This window comes from Solanum lycopersicum, chromosome 4 (assembly GCF_036512215.1).
Source record: "Solanum lycopersicum chromosome 4, SLM_r2.1".
In the NCBI taxonomy this organism is placed as follows: Eukaryota; Viridiplantae; Streptophyta; class Magnoliopsida; order Solanales; family Solanaceae; genus Solanum; species Solanum lycopersicum.
The window spans coordinates 14,391,866-14,412,557 of NC_090803.1; the positions used below are offsets into that span (position 1 = coordinate 14,391,866).

The 20,692-nt window shown below is 41.6% G+C and overlaps 1 protein-coding gene across 1 annotated transcript; it reads left to right on the plus strand.

The window, feature by feature from the left end:
* Positions 1 to 1,374: 1,374 nt before the first annotated feature.
* LOC138348272 (uncharacterized) lies at positions 1,375 to 10,331 on the plus strand. The gene is made up of 2 exons (XM_069297087.1): positions 1,375 to 4,503; positions 9,879 to 10,331. Exons 1-2 carry the CDS (start codon positions 3,063 to 3,065, stop codon positions 9,911 to 9,913), a joined length of 1,476 nt encoding a protein of 491 aa, XP_069153188.1. The 5' UTR covers positions 1,375 to 3,062; the 3' UTR covers positions 9,914 to 10,331.
* The last annotated feature ends 10,361 nt before the right edge of the window (positions 10,332 to 20,692 follow it).

The following is a 20,692-nucleotide window of genomic DNA, read 5'->3' on the forward strand; positions in this document are numbered from 1 at the left end:
GCTCACTCACTGTCCTAATCCAAATTTCAAAAGCTCACTGACTTTCCTAATTCGAATATGTAAAGCTCATTAATTTTGCTAATCCCACGCTAGTACGCCACATGTACTAAGTATGGGTATATGTACACAACACATAGGTACATGCACGAAAAGTATCATTTATCATTCTTTAGAAAATATGCTAAGTCATTAAAGTCTTTAATTCACATACCATATAACATATACAAGTTATAATTTTATCTCTTAAAGCATGATCATAATCGAAGGAATATTCTCATAAAATCACGTCACAAATTTATATTCATTAAATCATATAAACGTAACATATAAAACACTTACCAATGATCCCTTCCCCAACCTACATGTTCAATGATCATGTGAAGCCCCATAACCCCACATAACCAAGTAGATAAGATTGGGACTATAAGTAAAACATTACTTCATATAAAAATATAACTCAATAACATATTCATTATAATAGCCAGCCTTCATGTAAGTGTTATGTCTCGTATTTTTTTTATACGTAGTGCGCATCGTGATCTAGAAGACGTAAAGAAATTTAGGCAAGGTTGTTATTTCCAAATGTGATATTAAGTATGAGCTCGCTAATGTAAGTGCCATTAACTTTAAGTGAGGGATTAATTAGTGGCTAATTTGGATTGATTTAATCCAATGGGCCCCACCACTCATAATTGGTGGCTGATTAGGATTAATTTAATCCAGTGGGCCCCACCACTCAAGGCAAAAATTAAAAAGGGATCAGATTGTGGGCTGACCTTAGTGGACAGGTGTAGAGGGGGGCTGCCTCCACTTCATACTATTAAATGAGGTGGAGAAATCCACTCCATGCTAAATAAAGTGGTGAAATGCATTGCTGCATATCATCTTCTTCTTCACCACTTGTCTTAGGCAGCTATGGAAATGGAGAAACCAACCCTGCAACTCTTGGCCAGCAGCTGCAAATAATTTGGTTAGTAATCTCCTTGTTTGGTGTGTTAATTCTTTAGAATACCCTTGTTAATTATCCATTAATTTTAAGAAGGGGGCGTGACCAGTAGCTTAGGAAGTTTGTTTTAGTTATTGAATGTGCTAAGTATGAATGGAAACCATAATCGGATTATTAATAAGTGGTGTCGTGTTGGTGCTTGGGCTGTTTTCATTAAAGCAAACTGCAGGAAAATTCTTTTTTGGCATTATGTATATGTTGAATGTGATTATGAGTATATACTCCAAAGGATGAATATGATAAGGTAGATGTGTTGTGAATTATAAAACGAGTTATCGCTTGGTGTGTCGTTGCTTCGCTGCTATGGTTGCCGAGACGGAACTGTTTTGGGGAGGGGGCTGTTTAATATGATTCTTTGGGTTATATGTGTTATTGGTATTGCTGTGGATAATTTGGATTGTTGTCGGATTGGGACGAAGTAAGGAAAATAGGGGAGGTGCTGCCAAATTTTCATTAGATTATTAGCTAGCTTACAAGAAAGTAAAGCACGATGTTTATCTAATTGCGGCACGATTGTTGCTTGTTATAGATTAATAGCTTGAGCAGTAAATATAGGACGTGCGGCTCGATTATACGGTATGTAACGCTGTCCCTTCTTTCTTTGCTTGGCATGACTTTTAAAAATAAGCGAATAACGGATAGATTTGATACTTACCTCTAGAGCGTCTAGGTGACGTATATTCTTGCTTCCACAATTATTCCTCTATATATCGGCTATGTCTAAGGCTATGATGATCTCTAATATCTATGGTAATGCTTCTTAGAGTCATTGAGATTTTACATTTCCATATCGTACTAAAGGTTCATAATCTTGATAAAACATTAATCTTTGGTAATACTCCTTGCTGGTTCACGTTGATTTTTCTATTGAGTTATAAGAAATGATTTTATTGCATATGGTTGCTCATAATATTCTGCTCGTGCATAGAGTCATTTATCATTTCACCGAGTCCCAGGCCGGGTAATGTTCGTGCGGAGTTTCTTGCATATGTCACCGAGTTCCTCACTAGAGGGCCGGGTAAGTATATTATATATATGATTGGTGATGAGGATGGTTATGATGATGATGATGACGGATATGACGTGATGATTATTTTGCCGAGCCCCTTACTAGGGAAGCTGGGCACCTTAAATGTTAAATATATGCATGATTTTCACTTAAAAGGGTATATGTGTAGCAATATTTTGTTTCGACTTGCCATATTGGTATCCTGTCATCTTTACCTTATGCTTTACATACTCAGTACATTGTCCGTACTGACCCCCCTTTCCTCGGGGGGCTGCGTTTCATGCCCACAGATGTAGACGCACAGTTCGATGATCCTCCCGCCTAGGATATCTACTTTGCTGATTAGGAGAGCTCCACTGTTCCGGAGCCCAGTCGTTTTGGTACATAACTTTTGTGTAGTCTTTTGCTCATCTATGGGTATGGCGGGGCCCTGTCCCGTCGAGTTTCACTAATGTACTCTTAGAGGTCTGTGGACATTATGTGGGTTGTATATATATGTTTTGGATAATGGTCTTGGCATGGTTTGTTTGGGATGTCCGCTTGTACAGGGGCAGCCTTGTCGGCTGCGTACATCATTTTGTATTGTGTAGTGGCAGCCTTGTCGGCATACGTATGTTATTATGCTTTGAATAGTGGCGGCCTTGTCGGCTCACGTATGCTGTTATGGTTGAATGGTTATGACTCCTTATGAGACAGGTCCTCTTATATATATATGACGTTGGGGTTGTCTTAATTTGATTAAATTCCATATTGTCTTAGTTTCAGTTGGTTATACTTAGCAGGTTTGTATGTGGTCTCCAAAACGGGCACTAGTCACGACCCATTTGGTTGGGTCGTGACAAAGAGTGGTATCAGAGCGGTTATTCCTCGGAAGTGTCTACAGACCGTGTCTAGTAGAGTCTTGTTTATCAGTGTGTTGTGCACCACATCTATAAACAGGAAGCTACAGGACATTTAGGATTTCATTCTTTCATCTTATTCTAGATCGTTCGATAGAGCTATATTAACAGGATAATCCCTCTCTAACAAATCCGTGTGTTTTCAGCTATGCCTCCAAAGAAAGCGACAGCCGCCCAGAAGGGAAAATCGGTAGCAGAAGGTACTAGTCAGACCCGGAGAGTTACTAGGGACCGTGCCCAGTCTATGCCTGGTATTATGCTCCAGTCAGAGAGCTCTGCTACACCCCCACCGCCAGAAAAGCTTAGAGCAGCAGCAGCTCCAGTTCGGGGGACACCACCAGCCCCCGAGGCCCCAACATCTGAACCTCCAGCTCCTCAGTCAGGGGCGGAGGATAGGGCCATGAGAGATGCGGTTCAATTGCTGACTAGATTAGTGGCAGATCAGGCTCGCAGGCATGGACTAGGAGTTGATCATGCGGACAGATCTGATAGCTTAAGGGCTCGTGACTTCTTAAGTTGTAATCCTCTAGAGTTCTTTGGGTCAAGGCCCCAGGATGATCCGCAAGAGTTTATTCGTCAGATGCAGCGTACATTGAGGATAATCAAGGCTTCAGAGACCGAGTCTGTTGAGTTGGCTACGTATCGTTTGCGGGATGTAGCTATTAATTGGTATGAGTCTTGGGAGTTATCTAGGGGTGAGGGTGCTCCTCCAGCGGTATGGGATGAATTTGTGGAGGCTTTCCAGGGCCACTTCCTGCCTCCAGAGATGAAGCAAGCTAGAGTCGATAGATTCTTGCGTTTGAAGCAAAATGGAAGGAGCGTTCGAGAGTATAGCCTCGAGTTTAATTCATTGTCTAGGCATGCGCCTACTATTGTGGCTGATATGGCAGACAGGGTACATCGTTATGTGATGGGATTGGATCGTTATCTGATTGACGGTTGTATGGCAGTGACTCTTCAGCCAGGTATGGACATTGCTCGGGTGCAGGCATATGCACAGGGGGTAGAGGATCGGCACTGGGGACGTCAGCCAGATAGAGATTATAATAGAGGCCAACATAAGAGGGCTAGATCAGCAGGTTATCCTGACGAGTTTCAAAGCAGGCAGTCTCAGCAGCATGTTAGATTTTCTTCCCAGCCAGCACAGAGTGCACCCCCACGTTTCATGGGTAGGGGGTTCGATCGTATGGGATATTCGGAAGCTGGTCAGAGCTCTAGGGCGTCAGGGTCACAGATGGGCAGGGGTTTGAGCCAGTCGAGGCCACCTTTGCCTCGGTGTTCTCGTTGTGGTAAGTCCCATCTTGGGGAATGTCGTTGGGCTACAGGTGCGTGTTTTTCTTGCAGCCGTCAGGGCCATACTATGAGGGAGTGTCACCTTAGAGGTAGTGCAGGTGGTATGGCACAGCCTACAGGGTCCGTTGCTGGTTCATCTTCTTCTGTGGCTATGCGCCCTACGGGGCAGGGTATTCAGGCGCCAGCAGGCCGTGGTAGAGGACGTGGTGGAGCTTCCAGTTCTAGAGGTCCCTCAAACCATATATATGCTTTGACTAATAGGCAAGATCAAGAGGCGTCACCTAATGTGATCACAGGTATATTATCACTTTTCTCCCGAAGTGTGTATGAATTGATAGACCCAGGTTCCACCTTATCATATATATATCTCCCTTTGTTGCTAGTAGGATCGGAATAGAGTCTGAGTTGATAGAACCATTTGAGGTAGCTACACCTGTAGGAGATTTTGTCATAGCTACGCGAGTATATAGGAATTGTTCAGTAGTTATATATGGTCGTCGTACTGTAGCAGATCTAATAGAGTTAAATATGATTGAGTTTGATATTATCATGGGCATGGATTGGTTGGCTGCTTGTTATGCTAATGTTGATTGCAGAGGAAAGATAGTTCGATTTCAATTTCCAGGGGAACCGATTATAGAGTGGAAGGGAAGTACAATATCGCCGAAAGGTAAGTTCATTTCATACCTCAAGGCCAGGAAGATGGTTAGAAAAGGCTATATTTACCATCTGATTCGGGTGCATGACATAAAGGCAGAGGCACCGACTCTTCAATCAGTCCCGGTAGTTAATGAATTTCCCGATGTATTTCCCGAGGAACTTCCAGGCCTTCCTCCAGAACGGGAGATAGAGTTTACTATAGATGTACTGCCAGATACCCAGCCTATATCTATACCTCCTTATAGAATGGCACCTGCTGAGTTGAAAGAATTGAAAGAGCAATTGAGGGATTTGCTAGAAAAGGGCTTCATCAGGCCTAGTACGTCACCTTGGGGAGACCCGGTATTGTTTGTGAGGAAGAAGGATGAGTCGTTGCGGATGTGCATTGATTATAGGCAGTTGAACAAAGTAACAATAAAGAACAGGTATCCCCTCCCAAGGATTGACGATCTATTTGACCAGTTGCAGGGTGCAAAGTGTTTCTCAAAGATAGACTTGCGGTCAGGTTATCATCAGGTGCGGGTAAGGGAGGCAGATATTCCAAAGACGGCATTCCGGACCCGATATGGGCATTATGAGTTTAGAGTGCTGTCTTTTGGGCTGAATAATGCTCCAGCGGTGTTCATGGATTTAATGAATCGAGTATTTAAACCATTCCTTGATATGTTTGTTATTGTATTTATAGACGATATTCTGGTCTATTCACGTTCAGAAGAGAAGCATGCAGATCATTTAAGAATGGTACTTAGGGTGCTTCAGCACCAGAAGTTGTATGCTAAATTTTCTAAGTGCGAGTTCTGGTTGACTTCAGTGGCATTCTTGGGGCATATTATTGGAGCTGATGGTATTCGGGTAGACACGCAAAAGATTGAGGCAGTAAAGACTTGGCCCAGACCTACGACACCTACTGAGGTACGTAGCTTTTTGGGGTTAGCAGGATATTACAGGAGATTCGTAGAAAAGTTTGCCTCAATTTCAGCTCCTTTGACAAGGCTAACTCAAAAGGCAGCCAAGTTCCAGTGGACAGATGCTTGTGAGCGAAGCTTCCAGCTATTGAAAGACAAATTGACTACAGCTCCAGTCCTTACTCTTCCGGAGGGACCAGACGGCTATGTTATTTATTGTGATGCTTCGGGTGTTGGGCTAGGATGTGTATTGATGCAGCATGGCAAAGTTATAGCCTATGCCTCCCGACAACTTAGGAAGCATGAAAAGAACTATCCTACTCACGATTTGGAGTTAGCGGTCGTGGTTCATGCCTTGAAGATATGGAGACATTATTTATATTGTGTCCATGTGGACATCTACACAGATCATAAGAGTCTCCAATATATCTTTAAACAGAAGGAGCTGAACTTACGAGAGAGGCGGTGGTTAGAGTTGCTAAAGGATTATGATGTTGATATTTTATATCATCCAGGGAAAGCGAATGTTGTAGAAGATGCTCTTAGCCGTAAGTCCATGGGTAGCTTGACAGATGTATAACCAGAAGGGAGGGATATGGTTCGGGAGATTCAGCGGCTATCCAGCCTTGGAGTTCGTCTAGCTAATTCGGAAGATAGTGGAGTTTCTATTCGAGAGGTTGTTGAGTCCTCAATCATAGATGAGGTAAAGAGACACCAATACAAGGACCCTATTCTGGCACAGTATAGAGATGCATCTCTTCAAAAGGAAAAGACCCCATTTAAGGTTACACCTGACGGAGTGTTACGATATGAAGGCAAATTGTGTGTACCCGATATTGCGGGGCTACGACGGCAGGTTATGGGAGAGGCACACTCTGCCCGTTATTCTATTCACCCAGGGACAACGAAAATGTATCATGACCTCAGATGCTTATATTGGTGGGATGACATGAAAAAAGACATAGCGGAGTTTGTTGCTAGTGCCCGAATTGTCAACAAGTCAAGTTTGAACATCAAAAGCCTGGTGGATTATTACAGGAGATAGAGATCCCGACTTGGAAATGGGAGATGATTAATATGGACTTCATTACAGGCTTACCTCGCACTCAACGGAAGTATGACTCTATATGGGTTATTGTAGATAGGCTAACGAAATTGGCCCATTTTCTTCCAGTCAGGACTACTTATTCGGCTGAAGATTATGCAAGGTTATATGTCAGGGAGATAGTGAGACTTCATGGGGTTCCCACGTCCATTATATCAGACAGAGGAGCTCAATTTACAGCCAACTTTTGGAGATCATTTCAGAAGGGATTGGGGACACAGGTGAACCTTAGCACAGCATTTCACCCTCAGACTGATGGGCAGGCTGAGCGTACTATTCAGACACTAGAAGATATGTTGCGGGCCTGTATTATTGACTTCAAAGGCAGCTGGGATGACCACTTGTCGCTCATTGATTTTGCCTATAATATAGCTACCATTCTAGTATCCAGATGGCACCATACGAGGCCTTATATGGGAGGAAGTGCAGATCACCTATTGGTTGGTTTGATGTTGGCGAGACTAAGTTAATAGGCCCGGATGTGATTCATCAAGTTGTTGACAAGGTGAAGCTTATTCAAGAAAGATTATTAGCAGCCCAGAGTCGACAGAAGTCATATGCAGATAATCGGCGTCGAGATTTGGAGTTTCAGATTGGTGACTGGGTATTCCTGAAGGTATCACCCATGAGGGGTGTGATGAGATTCGGCAGGAAGGGTAAGCTCAGTCCGAGATACATTGGGCCTTATCAGATTGTTCGTAGAATAGGCAAGGTTGCCTATGAGTTGGATCTACCATCTGATTTGGAGACGGTACATCTAGTCTTCCATGTATCGATGCTACGTAAATGTATTGGTGATCCTTCTAGAGTATTCCCTGTAGATGATATTCAGGTAACAGAGGAGTTGTCATATGAGCAGAAACCCGTGGCTATACTTGATCGTCAGGTTAGAAGGTTACGTACTAAGGATGTGGCTTCCGTCAAAGTGTTGTGGCAAAATAACAATAGAGAGGAGATGACTTGGGAAGCGGAAGATGAAATGAAGAATACGTATCCTTACTTGTTCCCCGTACCTGCAGGTAATTCAATTCCTAGCTTGACTATATTGATAGATAATGAGATTATGTAGCTGTGAGGCATCTGTAAGTTATGGAATGCAGGTTGATAGGTATAACTTTTAGAGAGACCTCGCGGGAATTTGTTTTTGCAAGACGCTAACTTAACATTTGAGGACGAATGTTCCTAAGGGGGGAAGGATGTTATGCCTCGTATTTTTTTATACGTAGTGCGCATCGTGATCAAGAAGACGTAAAGAAATATTAGGCAAGGATGTTATTTCCAAATGTGATATTAAGTATGAGCTGGCTAATGTAAGTGCCATTAACTTTAAGTGAGAGATTAATTAGTGGCTAATTTGGATTGATTTAATCCAATGGGCCCCACCACTCATAATTGGTGGCTGATTAGGATTAATTTAATCCAGTGGGCCCCACCACTCAAGGATAAAATTAAAAAGGGATCAGATTGTGGGCTGGCCTTAAAGGACAGGTGTAGAGAGGGGCTGCCTCCACTTCATACTATTAAATGAGGTGGAGAAATCCACTCCATGCTAAATAAAGTGGTGAAATGCATTGCTGCATATCATCTTCTTCTTCACCACTTGTCTTAGGCAGCCATGGAAATGGAGAAACCAACCCTGCAACTCTTAGCCAGCAGCTGCAAATAATTTGGTTAGTAATCTCCTTGTTTGGTGTGTTAATTCTTTAGAATACCCTTGTTAATTATCTATTAATTTTAAGAAGGGGGCGTGACCAGTAGCTTAGGAAGTATGTTTTAGTTATTGAATGTGCTAAGTATGAATGGAAACCATAATCGGATTATTAGTGGTGTCGTGTTGGTGCTTGGGCTGTTTTGGTTAAAGCAAACTGCAGGAAAATTCTGTTTTGGCATTATGTATATGTTGAATGTGATTATGAGTATATACTCCAAAGGATGAATACGATAAGGTAGATGTGTTGCGAATTATAAAATGAGTTATCGCTCGGTGTGTCGTTGCTTCGCTGCTATGGTTGCCGAGACGGAACTGTTTTGGTGAGGGGGCTGTTTAATATGATTCTTTGGGTTATATGTGTTATTGGTATTGCTGTGGATAATTTGGATTGTTGTCGGATTGGGACGAAGTAAGGAAAATAGGGGAGGTGCTGCCGAATTTTCGTTAGATTATTAGCTAGCTTACAAGAAAGTAAAGCACGATGTTTATCTAATTGCGGCACGATTGTTGCTTGTTATAGATTAATAGCTTGAGCAGTAAATATTGGACGTGCGGCTCGATTATACGGTATGTAACGCTGTCCCTTCTTTCTTTGCTTGGCATGACTTTTAAAAATAAGCGAATAACGGACAGATTTAATACTTACCTCTAGAGCGTCTAGGTGACGTATATTCTTGCTTCCACAATTATTCCTCTATATATCGGCTATGTCTAAGGCTATGATGATCTCTAATATCTATGGTAATGCTTCTTAGAGTCATTGAGATTTTACGTTTCCATATCATACTAAAGGTTCATAATCTTGATAAAACATTAATCTTTGGTAATACTCCTTGCTCGTTCACGTTGATTGTTCTATTGAGTTATAAGAAATGATTTTAATTGCATATGGTTGCTCATAATATTCTGCTCGTGCATAGAGTCATTTATCATTTCACCGAGTCCCGGGCCGGGTAATGTTCGTGTGGAGTTTCTTGCATATGTCACCGAGTTCCTCACTAGAGGGCCGGGTATGTATATTATATATATGATTGGTGATGAGGATGGTTATGATGATGATGATGACGGAGATGACGTGATGATTATTTTGCCGAGCCCCTTACTAGGGAAGCTGGCACCTTAAATGTTAAATATATGCATGATTTTCACTTAAAAGGGTATATGTGTAGCGATATTTTTTTTCGACTTGCCATATTGGTATCCTGTAATCTTTACCTTATGCTTTACATACTCAGTACATTGTCCGTACTGACCCCCCTTTCCTCGGGGGGCTGCGTTTCATGCCCGCAGGTGTAGACGCACAGTTCGGTGATCCTCCTGCCTAGGATATCTACTCTGCTGATTGGGAGAGCTCCACTGTTCCGGAGCCCAGTCGTTTTGGTACATAACTTTTGTGTAGTCTTTTGCTCGTCTATGGGTATGACGGGGCCCTGTCCCGTCGAGTTTCACTAATGTACTCTTAGAGGTCTGTGGACATTATGTGGGTTGTATATATGTGTTTTGGATAATGGTCTGGACATGGTTTGTTTGGGATGTCCGCTTGTACAGGGGCAGCCTTGTCGGCTGCGTACATCATTGTGTATTGTGTAGTGGCAGCCTTGTCGGCATACGTATGTTATTATGCTTTGAATAGTGGCGGCCTTGTCGGCTCGCGTATGCTGTTATGGTTGAATGGTTATGACTCCTTATGAGACAGGTCCTCTTATATATATATGACGTTGGGGTTGGCTTGATTTGATTAAATTCCATATTGTCTTAGTTTCAGTTGGTTATACTTAGCAGGTTTGTATGTGGGTGTCCAAAACGGGCAGTAGTCACCGCCCATTTGGTTGGGTCGTGACAGTAAGAGTGACATCATGTATCATAAACATATATCTTTCACATCATCATATTACTTGAAAACAGTTTCTTAGGACTTACCTTAGAGTAAACTTGTGTGATTTCTAGGTAGCGTCCCATACCACATCCTATACTAAGAAAACTCCTCAAGTCACCCTAGCCAACGTTCATTTTCTTCTCTTTCATTTTACACGAGGGAACATACACATTTACCGACATAGATCATGCGAGCTAAACATGGAATTCAATGTCTTCCCCACACCGAAAAGAGGTGGTCCACTGGCCAAAGTAGAACCGCAAATGACATAGCTTTATAGGTGGATTAACTAGATAGTATCCTATGGTGGCAAGATAGTTCAAGAAGTATGATATGTATTAGAGATTCATAGTTTCACATACATGGCACCATCAATCTCATGAAAATCATTGAGAACCTTCCTTCCCCTAGGGAAGGGACACTTCCCATATCTACTTTATCAGTGTTTAGCTTAAGTCCCTTTTCTTGAAATAACCTTTAATTTGTTTTTCATAATATACTTATAATAAGTCATAGGTGATTATCTCCTTTTATACCATGATCATGAGCTCTTTTAGATTATATGGAATGTTTCTTTCATCATAATCTTTCTTTTGTGAGACTAATATAACATATATCACCTTGTGTAAAGAATACAACGGATATCATAAACTTGCATATTCGTGTTCGTATCATGATCTCAAAATTTACGTATTCATAGACAGCATATTCCCATAGAAACATCATACATACTTTTCATATAGCATCACAACTTATTGGCTAACATAAACATCTTATAGTAATCACAATTTTAGAAGACTTACCTCTTGTATACAAGAATCTTATTCATCATGCGATATTCATAATAATACTGAATGAAATAGTCAATGACATAATCAATAAAAACTCATAAAATCATGTACAATATCATTGCATAGCATAGGAGAGGGTAAACGGGTCATAAAAGAGTTCATTCAAAACATAAATTCTAACCATAAAGTTTTCAAGTTATGAAACAGTACAAACAACCCATTAAAAACCATCACATAGAAAAGGATCATGTATCACACGACATTCAAACATTATTAATCAATTAATCACAATTAATGCAAAACTATATAGAGAAAACGTTTACCTTTCATTAAAAATCATAAAATCTAGGGTTAGGAAGAACGTCCATTTTGTAGAATAAAAACCCTAGTATTTGAAGTTCTTGAAAACTTATTTTGAGAGGAAATATTGGTGAAAGGAATCCCACGAGTGAATGATATACCGTAGTTTCACGATATTATTGATACTTTTTCCTTAGATTTAGTGTGTCCAAAAGCCTTTTTGTGCTAATTTTTATATGTTTCTTTTTATTTTGCAGGAAATCTGTCCAAAGCTGAATGCAGAGATTTTGAGCGAAAAAATGCAGAAGAGACCACCTACGGAGCTTATGACGGTTCGTCGTGCTTGTGACGGTTCGTAGGTGGCAGCGTAGTGCAGCTGCTGAACGAAGATGGGGAAGTCTGACCAAGTGTGGGGTTACGAAGCTTGTGATGGTCCGTCGTGTCTATAACGGTCCGTCTTGCAGGTTTGTCATGAAGTTCATAGAAGTGATCCCAATACCCATATTTCAAAAGTTGAAGTATTTTGAAATGAATGCCCTCGACAGACCGTTGTGCCTATGACGGTCCATCATACTTGTCGTCGAGGGTAATGAAGAAGAGCAGCTGAAGAAATTGCATAAGTATGGGACAACGGAGTCCATGACGGTCCGTCGTGATGATGAGGATCCGTCGTGAGGTCCGTCGACCCAGCCGCGTTTTGGCAGATTTCCAGCAAATAGAGTCCTTGTTTAATTAGGTTTTTATTTTTTATAAATAGTTCGAAAAACCTCATTTTTGAGGATAGACTCTGGATTGTTAGACATCATACTATTAGACTTTCTGTATTAGTGAGAGATTCTTGATAAATATTAGACTTTTGATTATCATTAATTGTTGGTGATTGTTGGTGATTAATCAAGCAAACATTCAGATTTTACTCTTTCTCATTGAAGTAAGTACATGAATTCTTATTTGATATATTTGAACATTTTGATTATGACTATGGGTAACTAAACTCCATAACTAGGGTTGTGGTAAACATAGGCAAAAAATGAGATAAAACCTAACTAAAATAACAATTCTAGAATGGTGTATTGCATGTATTAATAATTCTTTCGCTTAGAAGTCTTTTTAACGGATGGACAACGTTAGAACTCGCCTTTATGCTACTTGGCGGACCAAGGAGGTATATAATAGGAAAAGAATTATCAACATAGATTTAGTATATACTATCTAATAGGCTAGTATTGATTGGTATGAGGTAATAACTTAGTCAAATATCGAATACGATGCTTAATATAAGGTAAAGATAAGGGTTAGGAAAGCAACACACGTAGCCAGACCAAGGTGCGGAGTGAGATTTTCTAGATGCCGGACCAAGGATTTAGTGATACACTCAAACTTACTTCTCAAATAAGAAGTAAAGCGGTCGTGTCAAGTAAATAACCCAACTAGTGAGGTTGGGATCGTTCGCACGAGGAAAATAGTCTAGACTTAACTTCAACCTGTTATTACTATTGTTTTGTCAATGACTTCCTTGGATAGTAAAAATACAATAAAAGGGGGGATTCTAATTCTAAATGAATGAAAATAACTAACTCAATTGAAAGAGAAACTTAACAGCTTTTAATGTTGGATTTTAATCAATTAATCAAAGTAACTAGGGTTTACGTGTTCCCCACAGGTTCATAACTTGATAATTCTTACTATAACAATTCTTTCCTAGTATCTTGCATGCAAAGTGATAAGTTATGTATTTCTAAATCCTTGGTCCGGAATCTAGAAAATCTCACTCCGCACCTTGGTCCGACTACGTGTGTTGCTTTCCCAACCCTTATCTTTACCTCATATTAAGCATTGTATTCGATATTTGACTAAGTTATTACCTCGTACCAATCAATACTAGCGTATTAGATAGTATATACTAAATCTATGTTGATAATTCTTTTTCTATTATCTACCTCCTTGGTCCGACAAGTAGCATTAAGGCGATATCTAACGTTGGCCATCCATTAAAAAGACTTCTAAGCGAAAGAATTATTACTACATGCAAGACACCATTCTAGAATTGTTATTTTAGTTAGGTTTTATCTTATTATTTGCCTATGGTACCCACAACCCTAGCTATGGAGTTAAGTTACCCATAGTCATAATCACAATATTCAAATATATCAAATAAGAATTCATGTACTTACTTCAATGAGAAAGAGTAAAATACGAAAGTTTTCTTGATTAATCACCAACAATCACCAACAATCAATGATAATCAAAAGTCTAATAATTATCAAGAATCTCACACTAATACACAAAGTCTAATAGTATGATGTCTAACAATCCAGGGTCTAACCTCAAAAACGGGGTTTTTTGAACTATTTATAAAAAATAAAAACCTAATTAAACAAGGATTCTATTTGCTAGAAATCTGCCAAAACACGGCTGGGTCGACGGACCTCGCGACGGATCATCATGGTCACGACGGACCGTCATGGACTCCATCGTCCCATACTTATGCAATTTCTTCAGCTGCTCTTCTTCATTACCCTCGACGGTAAGTATGACAGACCGTCATAGGCACAACGGTCCATCGAGGGCCTTCGTTTCAAAACACTTCAACTCTTGAAATATGGGTACTGAGATCACTTCTCTAAACTTCATGACGAACCTGCAATACGGACCGTCATAGACACGACGGACCATCACAAGCTTCGTAACCCCACACTTGGTCAGTCTTCCCCATCTTCCTTCAGCAGCTGCACTACGCGTCCACCTACGGACCGCCACAAGCACGACAAACCGTCATAAGCTCTGTAGGTGGTCTTTTCTGCATTTTTTTCGCTCAAAATCTTCGCATTCCGCTTTGGACAGATTTCCTGCAAAAATAAAAAGAAACTTATATAAAAATTAGCACAAAAAGTCTTTTGGACACACTAAACTTAAGGAAAAAGTATTAATAATACTGTGAAATCACGGTATATCAACACCCTCAACTTAAATTCGTTGTTTGTCCTCAAGCGACGCACTATGACTCTATACAACATCTTTGTACAATAGTATCCATGTTTCATCTTTTGCAATCATTTGACTTTCAATCCTGATTAATTTCATCAAATCTATGCATGCTATCACTATTAGGCTTGAACTATGTGGGATCCGAACATGACACAGAATCAACATGCACTAACACGTATCCTCTTCAATTTCTCACTGAGGTGCTAACAATTCCGGTATTGCAACTAGTGTCCTCATATCAAAACAAAATCCTCATTTTTCACACAATGCTTTCAATTTAAGTATAAGGATTACTTTTCAACACTCGCTCTCAGAACAAATTCACACAAATTCATACCTATTACCATAAGCTTGTCCTTATTTTCACTGCCTTAAGTTCGCTATACAACTCTTAGGATCACGATAGGACTTTCTTGGCTTGTAACATAGGCTTAGGGTCAGGTAGGGTATATTAGGTATACTTTAGTGACTTTTTTCCCTCCTTGACATATCGGCTAAACCTTCCACTTTCTATCATTTTATCTTGCCAGTTTCTCATATTCTTTCACCTTGCTATTTTATCTTCTTTCTTCATTTGTGTAAGTGACTCTCTTCTTTTCTTGCTTGTATTTCTTGTATATTTTTTTTCTTTACTTTTCTTTCAAATAATTCTTGAGTCACTTTACTTTTGTTCTTTCTCTCTCTTTGTTATTTTAACCCCACTTTCTAGAGCATTCCTCATAATAGCCACCCTCAACTCATGGCTTTGCGATGAGTTAAGGTACAGAATACCCAAAGTTGGGTCAGAGACATACGAAGGTTGTTTACTACAGTAGCCACCCTTAACTTATGCTTTTGGCATAAGCTGAGGTGCACATGTCCAAGGAGGGACAAGGGCCAACAAATTGTTCCAAGAAAAGATCGGTTGGGGTGAAAAAGAAAGGTCTATTTTTAAGCTCGGATCATTTATATCAAAGAAGGATAAATTTCATTTGGTTTTCCTCTATTTAGGCTAAAGATGGGCTACATTGAATAAGGGCCTATGATCCTTTCCTAATTGTCTATTATAGCTTACTTTTAGCAGGATTAACCAAGCAAGTTCTAGCTCAGTAACAATAGTTGACTTATTCGAATTTTCCTCACACTCACTTGACATCTCATCACTACACCAGATTATCAGACACCTAGTTCGAATTTAAGACTTAGGGTAATGCAATGGTGTAACTCTATGTTCTGTTTAGAGCCACACAATTATCAATTACTATGCCTAGTCATGCATCATTTTCCAGTTTATCAGGATATCATTTTAGCCATCAAGCTCAAGAATTAAAGTATGTACAAAAGATATAAACATGCCGGTTTAACAGAAAAAGTAATCAGTCTTTTGGGGAAAAAGAACACAGGCAAGAAAACCCCAAAAGAGGATAGTGAATTGGGCTACTCAGACTTAACCCTAACACTCAATTTCCATTCACCCCACCCCATCAAAAAAGCATGCAATTGTCCCCACTGTATAAAAATTTAAATACTAGAGTGGTAGATGAAGCAAACATGTGGCGCAAAACGATGTCGATCAGCAAGCTGGTGGGTTCGGTTCCCCGAAACCCACGTCCTCTACAATCTGGACACCCTCAATAGTGTCCTCAGCAACAACCGCACTATCATTAGTGCCTCCTGCTATCTCCACAATATGGGAGCTAGACTCCCCAGCCGCTAACTCTGATGCTCTCATCTGGTGCGCCTCCTCCTCAGCAAGTGAGGCTCTCCTCGCAACCTCCAACTCTCGGTGCTCCTTCTTCCGTGCTCGCGCCTCATCCTCTGCTCGACCCCTATGCCTCTTGGCATTCTCTCAAGGGGGAGGTGGTGGAATATCTGAGGTGGCGAATAGGGCCGCTAGCACTGTGTCCTCAGCAGGCTCGACAGAAGGGGCCTCAGACTCCGGCACCCTAGCCTCTAAGATCGTGTCGATATCTGCACGAACACTGTCAACTGCAGCCTGAAGAGTCAACACATCCACCGAAGGGGCTGGTCGGGCTAGCACCCTCAACTCGAAGGCGTCCAAGCGCTGGTTATCCTCAACGATCTTCCGCTCTGTATATTGTACCATTTTCCGCTCTAGACGCTTTTCTGACTCAGTAATCGAATTCTGCATCCACGGTTGGATATGATGCAGAAGTGTAGCCATTTGTGCCTCCAATTTTTGGACCCTAGCAAGTGGGACCAGTGCTGGTAGAGGGGCTGTGCAAGAGAAGCTCGGGGCAGTGCTACTACCTGGAATCGATCGGGATAGTGTCATTGACACCGCTGTGTAGCCGTGGGGGCCTGGACTACCGTATCAGCAAGATCATCAGCAAGTGGGGGCAGCTTTGGACGGGGCCCTCTGCGTGGAGCAAACTGATTGGCCTCGTCTCTGATGAGACCGACGTCAATAGTGCCCTGCGGGGTCTTGAGCTGATCTACGTGCCATGTAGGCATACCTGCGGACTTGTAGAGAGCGAAGATCATGCACGGGAAATGGTAAGTGGTAGTGACCTTGAATGCCCTCTCATGCATGACTGCCTGTAGAAGCCACGCGAAGTACACCTCGAACCTGGCTATCATCGCCTCCATTAACATTGCTCAATCCCATGTAACGATATTATCATTAGCTGTGGGGAAAAGGCAGTGACGGACAAGCAGCCACAAGAACTTCGCCGTGAAAGTGAGGTTAGCCTTCTTGATGGCCCCCTTTGGCTCAGTTACCCAGTCGGCACCCTATCCATCTACTGACAGGTGCAGGGCCATCCACCTCTTGGTGGTCTCTCTCAGTGATGGCTCGCGCAGGAACTGGCCATCTTTAACTATCTGCCAGCGGTAGTCGAACTCAGCAGCGAGGGGGGTCCGAGTAGCATCAACACCTTAGCCGTATAGAAATCGGCGGATGGCGGGCAGGGAAATGTCAACCTGTACGCCCTGTACTCAGACCTGCTCCAGTGGGGCCTTTTTAGAGGGGGCAGCCCGCCTATCTATCTGCAATCAGAGAGTCGCTATGTAGGATGCGTAGAATTCTCGGACCATTTCTTCACTGTAACGTCCCAACGAATGTGCTGTCCACTCCAAGCGATGCCTGGTGAAGGGATTGTGGATCTCAGGCATAGTCGGGAGGCTCCCTGTAAGGACCCGCCGCTCCAAGGTGATTGTTTGAGTTATCACTCCTTTATCAATCAGGAACTTGGCGTCGGCATAGACTTGAAATTGCCCATCAACACACCACCGGGTGGGCTGGTCAGTGGCTGCGGTGGGGACCTGAGCTGGTGAGCCTGATGTAGATTCTGAATTGTCAGCCTCATTAGACTAGGCCGACTCTACAGCGGTGGCAGGTGCGGGAACCTCAGCAGAGCCGGAGGCTTCCTCGGACCATAATACTCCTAAGGAGCTAGACGCTCCTTCTTCATTTGTGGCTGACCCAGAGGGAGTGCCGGTCATTTTGCGCTCCTCATCAGACTGGGAGGCAGTGACTACGCCGGACGCCACCTTTTTGGGTGTGGCTCTGGGAGCACGTGCAGCACGGGAAGGGGTGGAAGTGCCTGGGGGCACATACTCAGGGTCACGCTCATCATCAGATCCAATGACCATGCGGGCAGAACGAGCGACAGACTTCGATCGCCCGCGTGCGTACATTCGATCTATTTTTGGGTGCCATAGTAGATTGTACCTGCAAAGGATCAATATTTGTTATGCCTCGTATTTTTTTATACATAGTGCGCATCGTGATCTATTAGACGTAAGTCCGGGGAATGAGATTTTATTTTAAGTTCCAAGTGATTAAAGAAATATTAGGTAAGGATGTTATTTCCAAATGTGATATTACGTATGAGTTGGCTAATGTAAGTGCAATTAACTTTAAGTGAGGGATTAGTTAGTGACTGATTAGGATTAATTTAATTCAATAGGCCCCACCACTCATAATTGGTGGCTGATTAGGATTAATTTAATCCAGTGGGCCTCACCACTCAAGGCAAAAATTAAAAAGGGGATCAGATTGTGAGTTGGCCTTAGTGGACAGGTGTAGAGGGGGGCTGCCTCCACTTCATACTATTAAATAAGGTGGGGAAATCCACTCCATGCTAAATAAAGTGGTGAAATGCATTGCTGCATATCATCATCTTCTTCACCACTTGTCTTAGGCAGCCATGGAAATGGAGAAACCAACCCTGCAACTCTTGGCCAGCAGCTGCAAATAATTCGGTTAGTAATCTCCTTATTTGGTGTGTTAATTCTTTAGAATACCTTTGTTAATTACCCATAAATTTTTAGAAGGAGGCGTGACCAGTAGCTTAGGAAGTTTGTTTTAGTTATTGAATGTGCTAAGTATGAACGGAAACCATAATCGGATTATTAGTGGTGTCGTGTTGGTGGTTGGGCTGTTTTGATTAAAGCAAACTGCAAGAAAATTCTGTTTTGGCATTATGTATATGTTGAATGTGATTATGAGAATATACTCCAAAGGATGAATACGATAAGGTAGATGTGTTGCGAATTATAAAACGAGTTATCACTCGGTGTGTCATTGCTTCGCTGCTATGGTTGCCGAGACGGAACTGTTTTGGGGAGGGGGACTGTTTAATATGATTCGTTGGGTTATATGTGTTATTGGTATTGCAATGGATAATTTGGGTTGTTGTCGGATTGGGACGAAGTAAGGAAAATAGGGGAAGTGCTGCCGAATTTTCGTTAGATTATTAGCTAGCTTACAAGAAAGTAAAGCACGATCTTTATCTAATTGCGGCACGATTGTTGCTTGTTATAGATTAATATCTTGAGCAGTAAATATTGGACGTGCAGCCCAATTATACGGTATGTAACGTTATCCCTTCTTTCTTTGTTTGGCATGACTTTTAAAATTAAGCGAATAATGGACAGGTTTGATACTTACCTCTAGAGCGTCTAGGTGACGTATATTCTTGCTTCCACAATTATTCCTCTATATATCGTCTATGTCTAAGGCTATGATGATCTCTAATATCTATGGTAGTTCTTCTTAGATTCATTGAGATTTTACGTTTCCATATCGTATTAAAGGTTCATAATATTGATAAAACATTAACCTTTGGTAATACTCCTTGCTGGTTCACGTTGATTGTTCTATTGAGTTATTAGAAATGATTTTAATTGCATATGGTTGCTCATAATATTCTGCTCGTGCATAGAGTCATTTATCATTTCACCAAGTTCCGGGCCGGGTAATGTTCGTGCGGAGTTTCTTGCATATGTCACCGAGTTCCTCACTAGAGGGCCGGGTATGTATATTATATATATGATTGGTGATAAGGATGGTTATGATGATGATGATGACGGAGATGACGTGATGATTATTTTGTCGAGCCCCTTACTAGGTAAGCTGGGCACCTTATACGTTAAAGATATGCATGATTTTCACTTAATAGGGTGGGTACATGTGTAGCGATATTTTGTTTCGACTTGCCATATTGGTATCATGTCATCTTTACCTTATGCTTTACATACTCAGTACATTGTCCGTACTGACCCCCCTTACCTCGGGGGGCTGCATTTCATGCCCGCAGGTGTAGATGCACAGTTCGGTGATCGTCCCGCATATGATATCTACTCTGCATATTGGGAGAGCTCCACTGTTCTGGAGCCCAGTCGTTTTGGTACATAACTTTTGTCTAGTCTTTTGCTCGTCTATGGGTATGGCGGGGCCCTGTCCCATCGAGTTTCACTAATGTACTCTTAGAGGTCTGTGGACTTTATGTGGGTTGTATATATATGTTTTGGATAATGGTCTGGACATGGTTTGTTTGGGATGTCCACTTGTACAGGGGCAGCCTTGTCGGCTGCGTACATCATTGTGTATTGTGTAGTGGCAGCCTTGCCGGCTTACGTATGTTATTATGCTTTGAATAATGGTGTCCTTGTCGACTTTCGTATGCTGTTATGGTTGAATGGTTATGACTCCTTATGAGACAGGTCCTCTTTATATGTATATATATTACATTGGGGTTGGCGTGATTTGATTAAATTCCATATTGTCTTAGTTTCAGTTGGTTATACTTAGCAGGTTTGTATGTGGGTGTCCAAAACGGGCACTAGTCACGGCCCATCGGGTTGGGTCGTGACAATATTAGTACGAGTAGTGGCAAACAAGATAAGCAAAACCATACTAAACA

What these genes read in the sequence shown, in the direction of transcription:
- LOC138348272 (XM_069297087.1), top strand. Translation starts at nt 3,063, where the DNA reads ATGCCTCCAAAGAAAGCGACAGCCGCCCAGAAGGGAAAATCGGTAGCA. An exon ending in GTCACCTAATGTGATCACAG is followed by an intron (nt 4,504 to 9,878) that starts GTATATTATCAC and finishes TCATGCCCGCAG; the next exon opens with GTGTAGACGCACAGTTCGGT.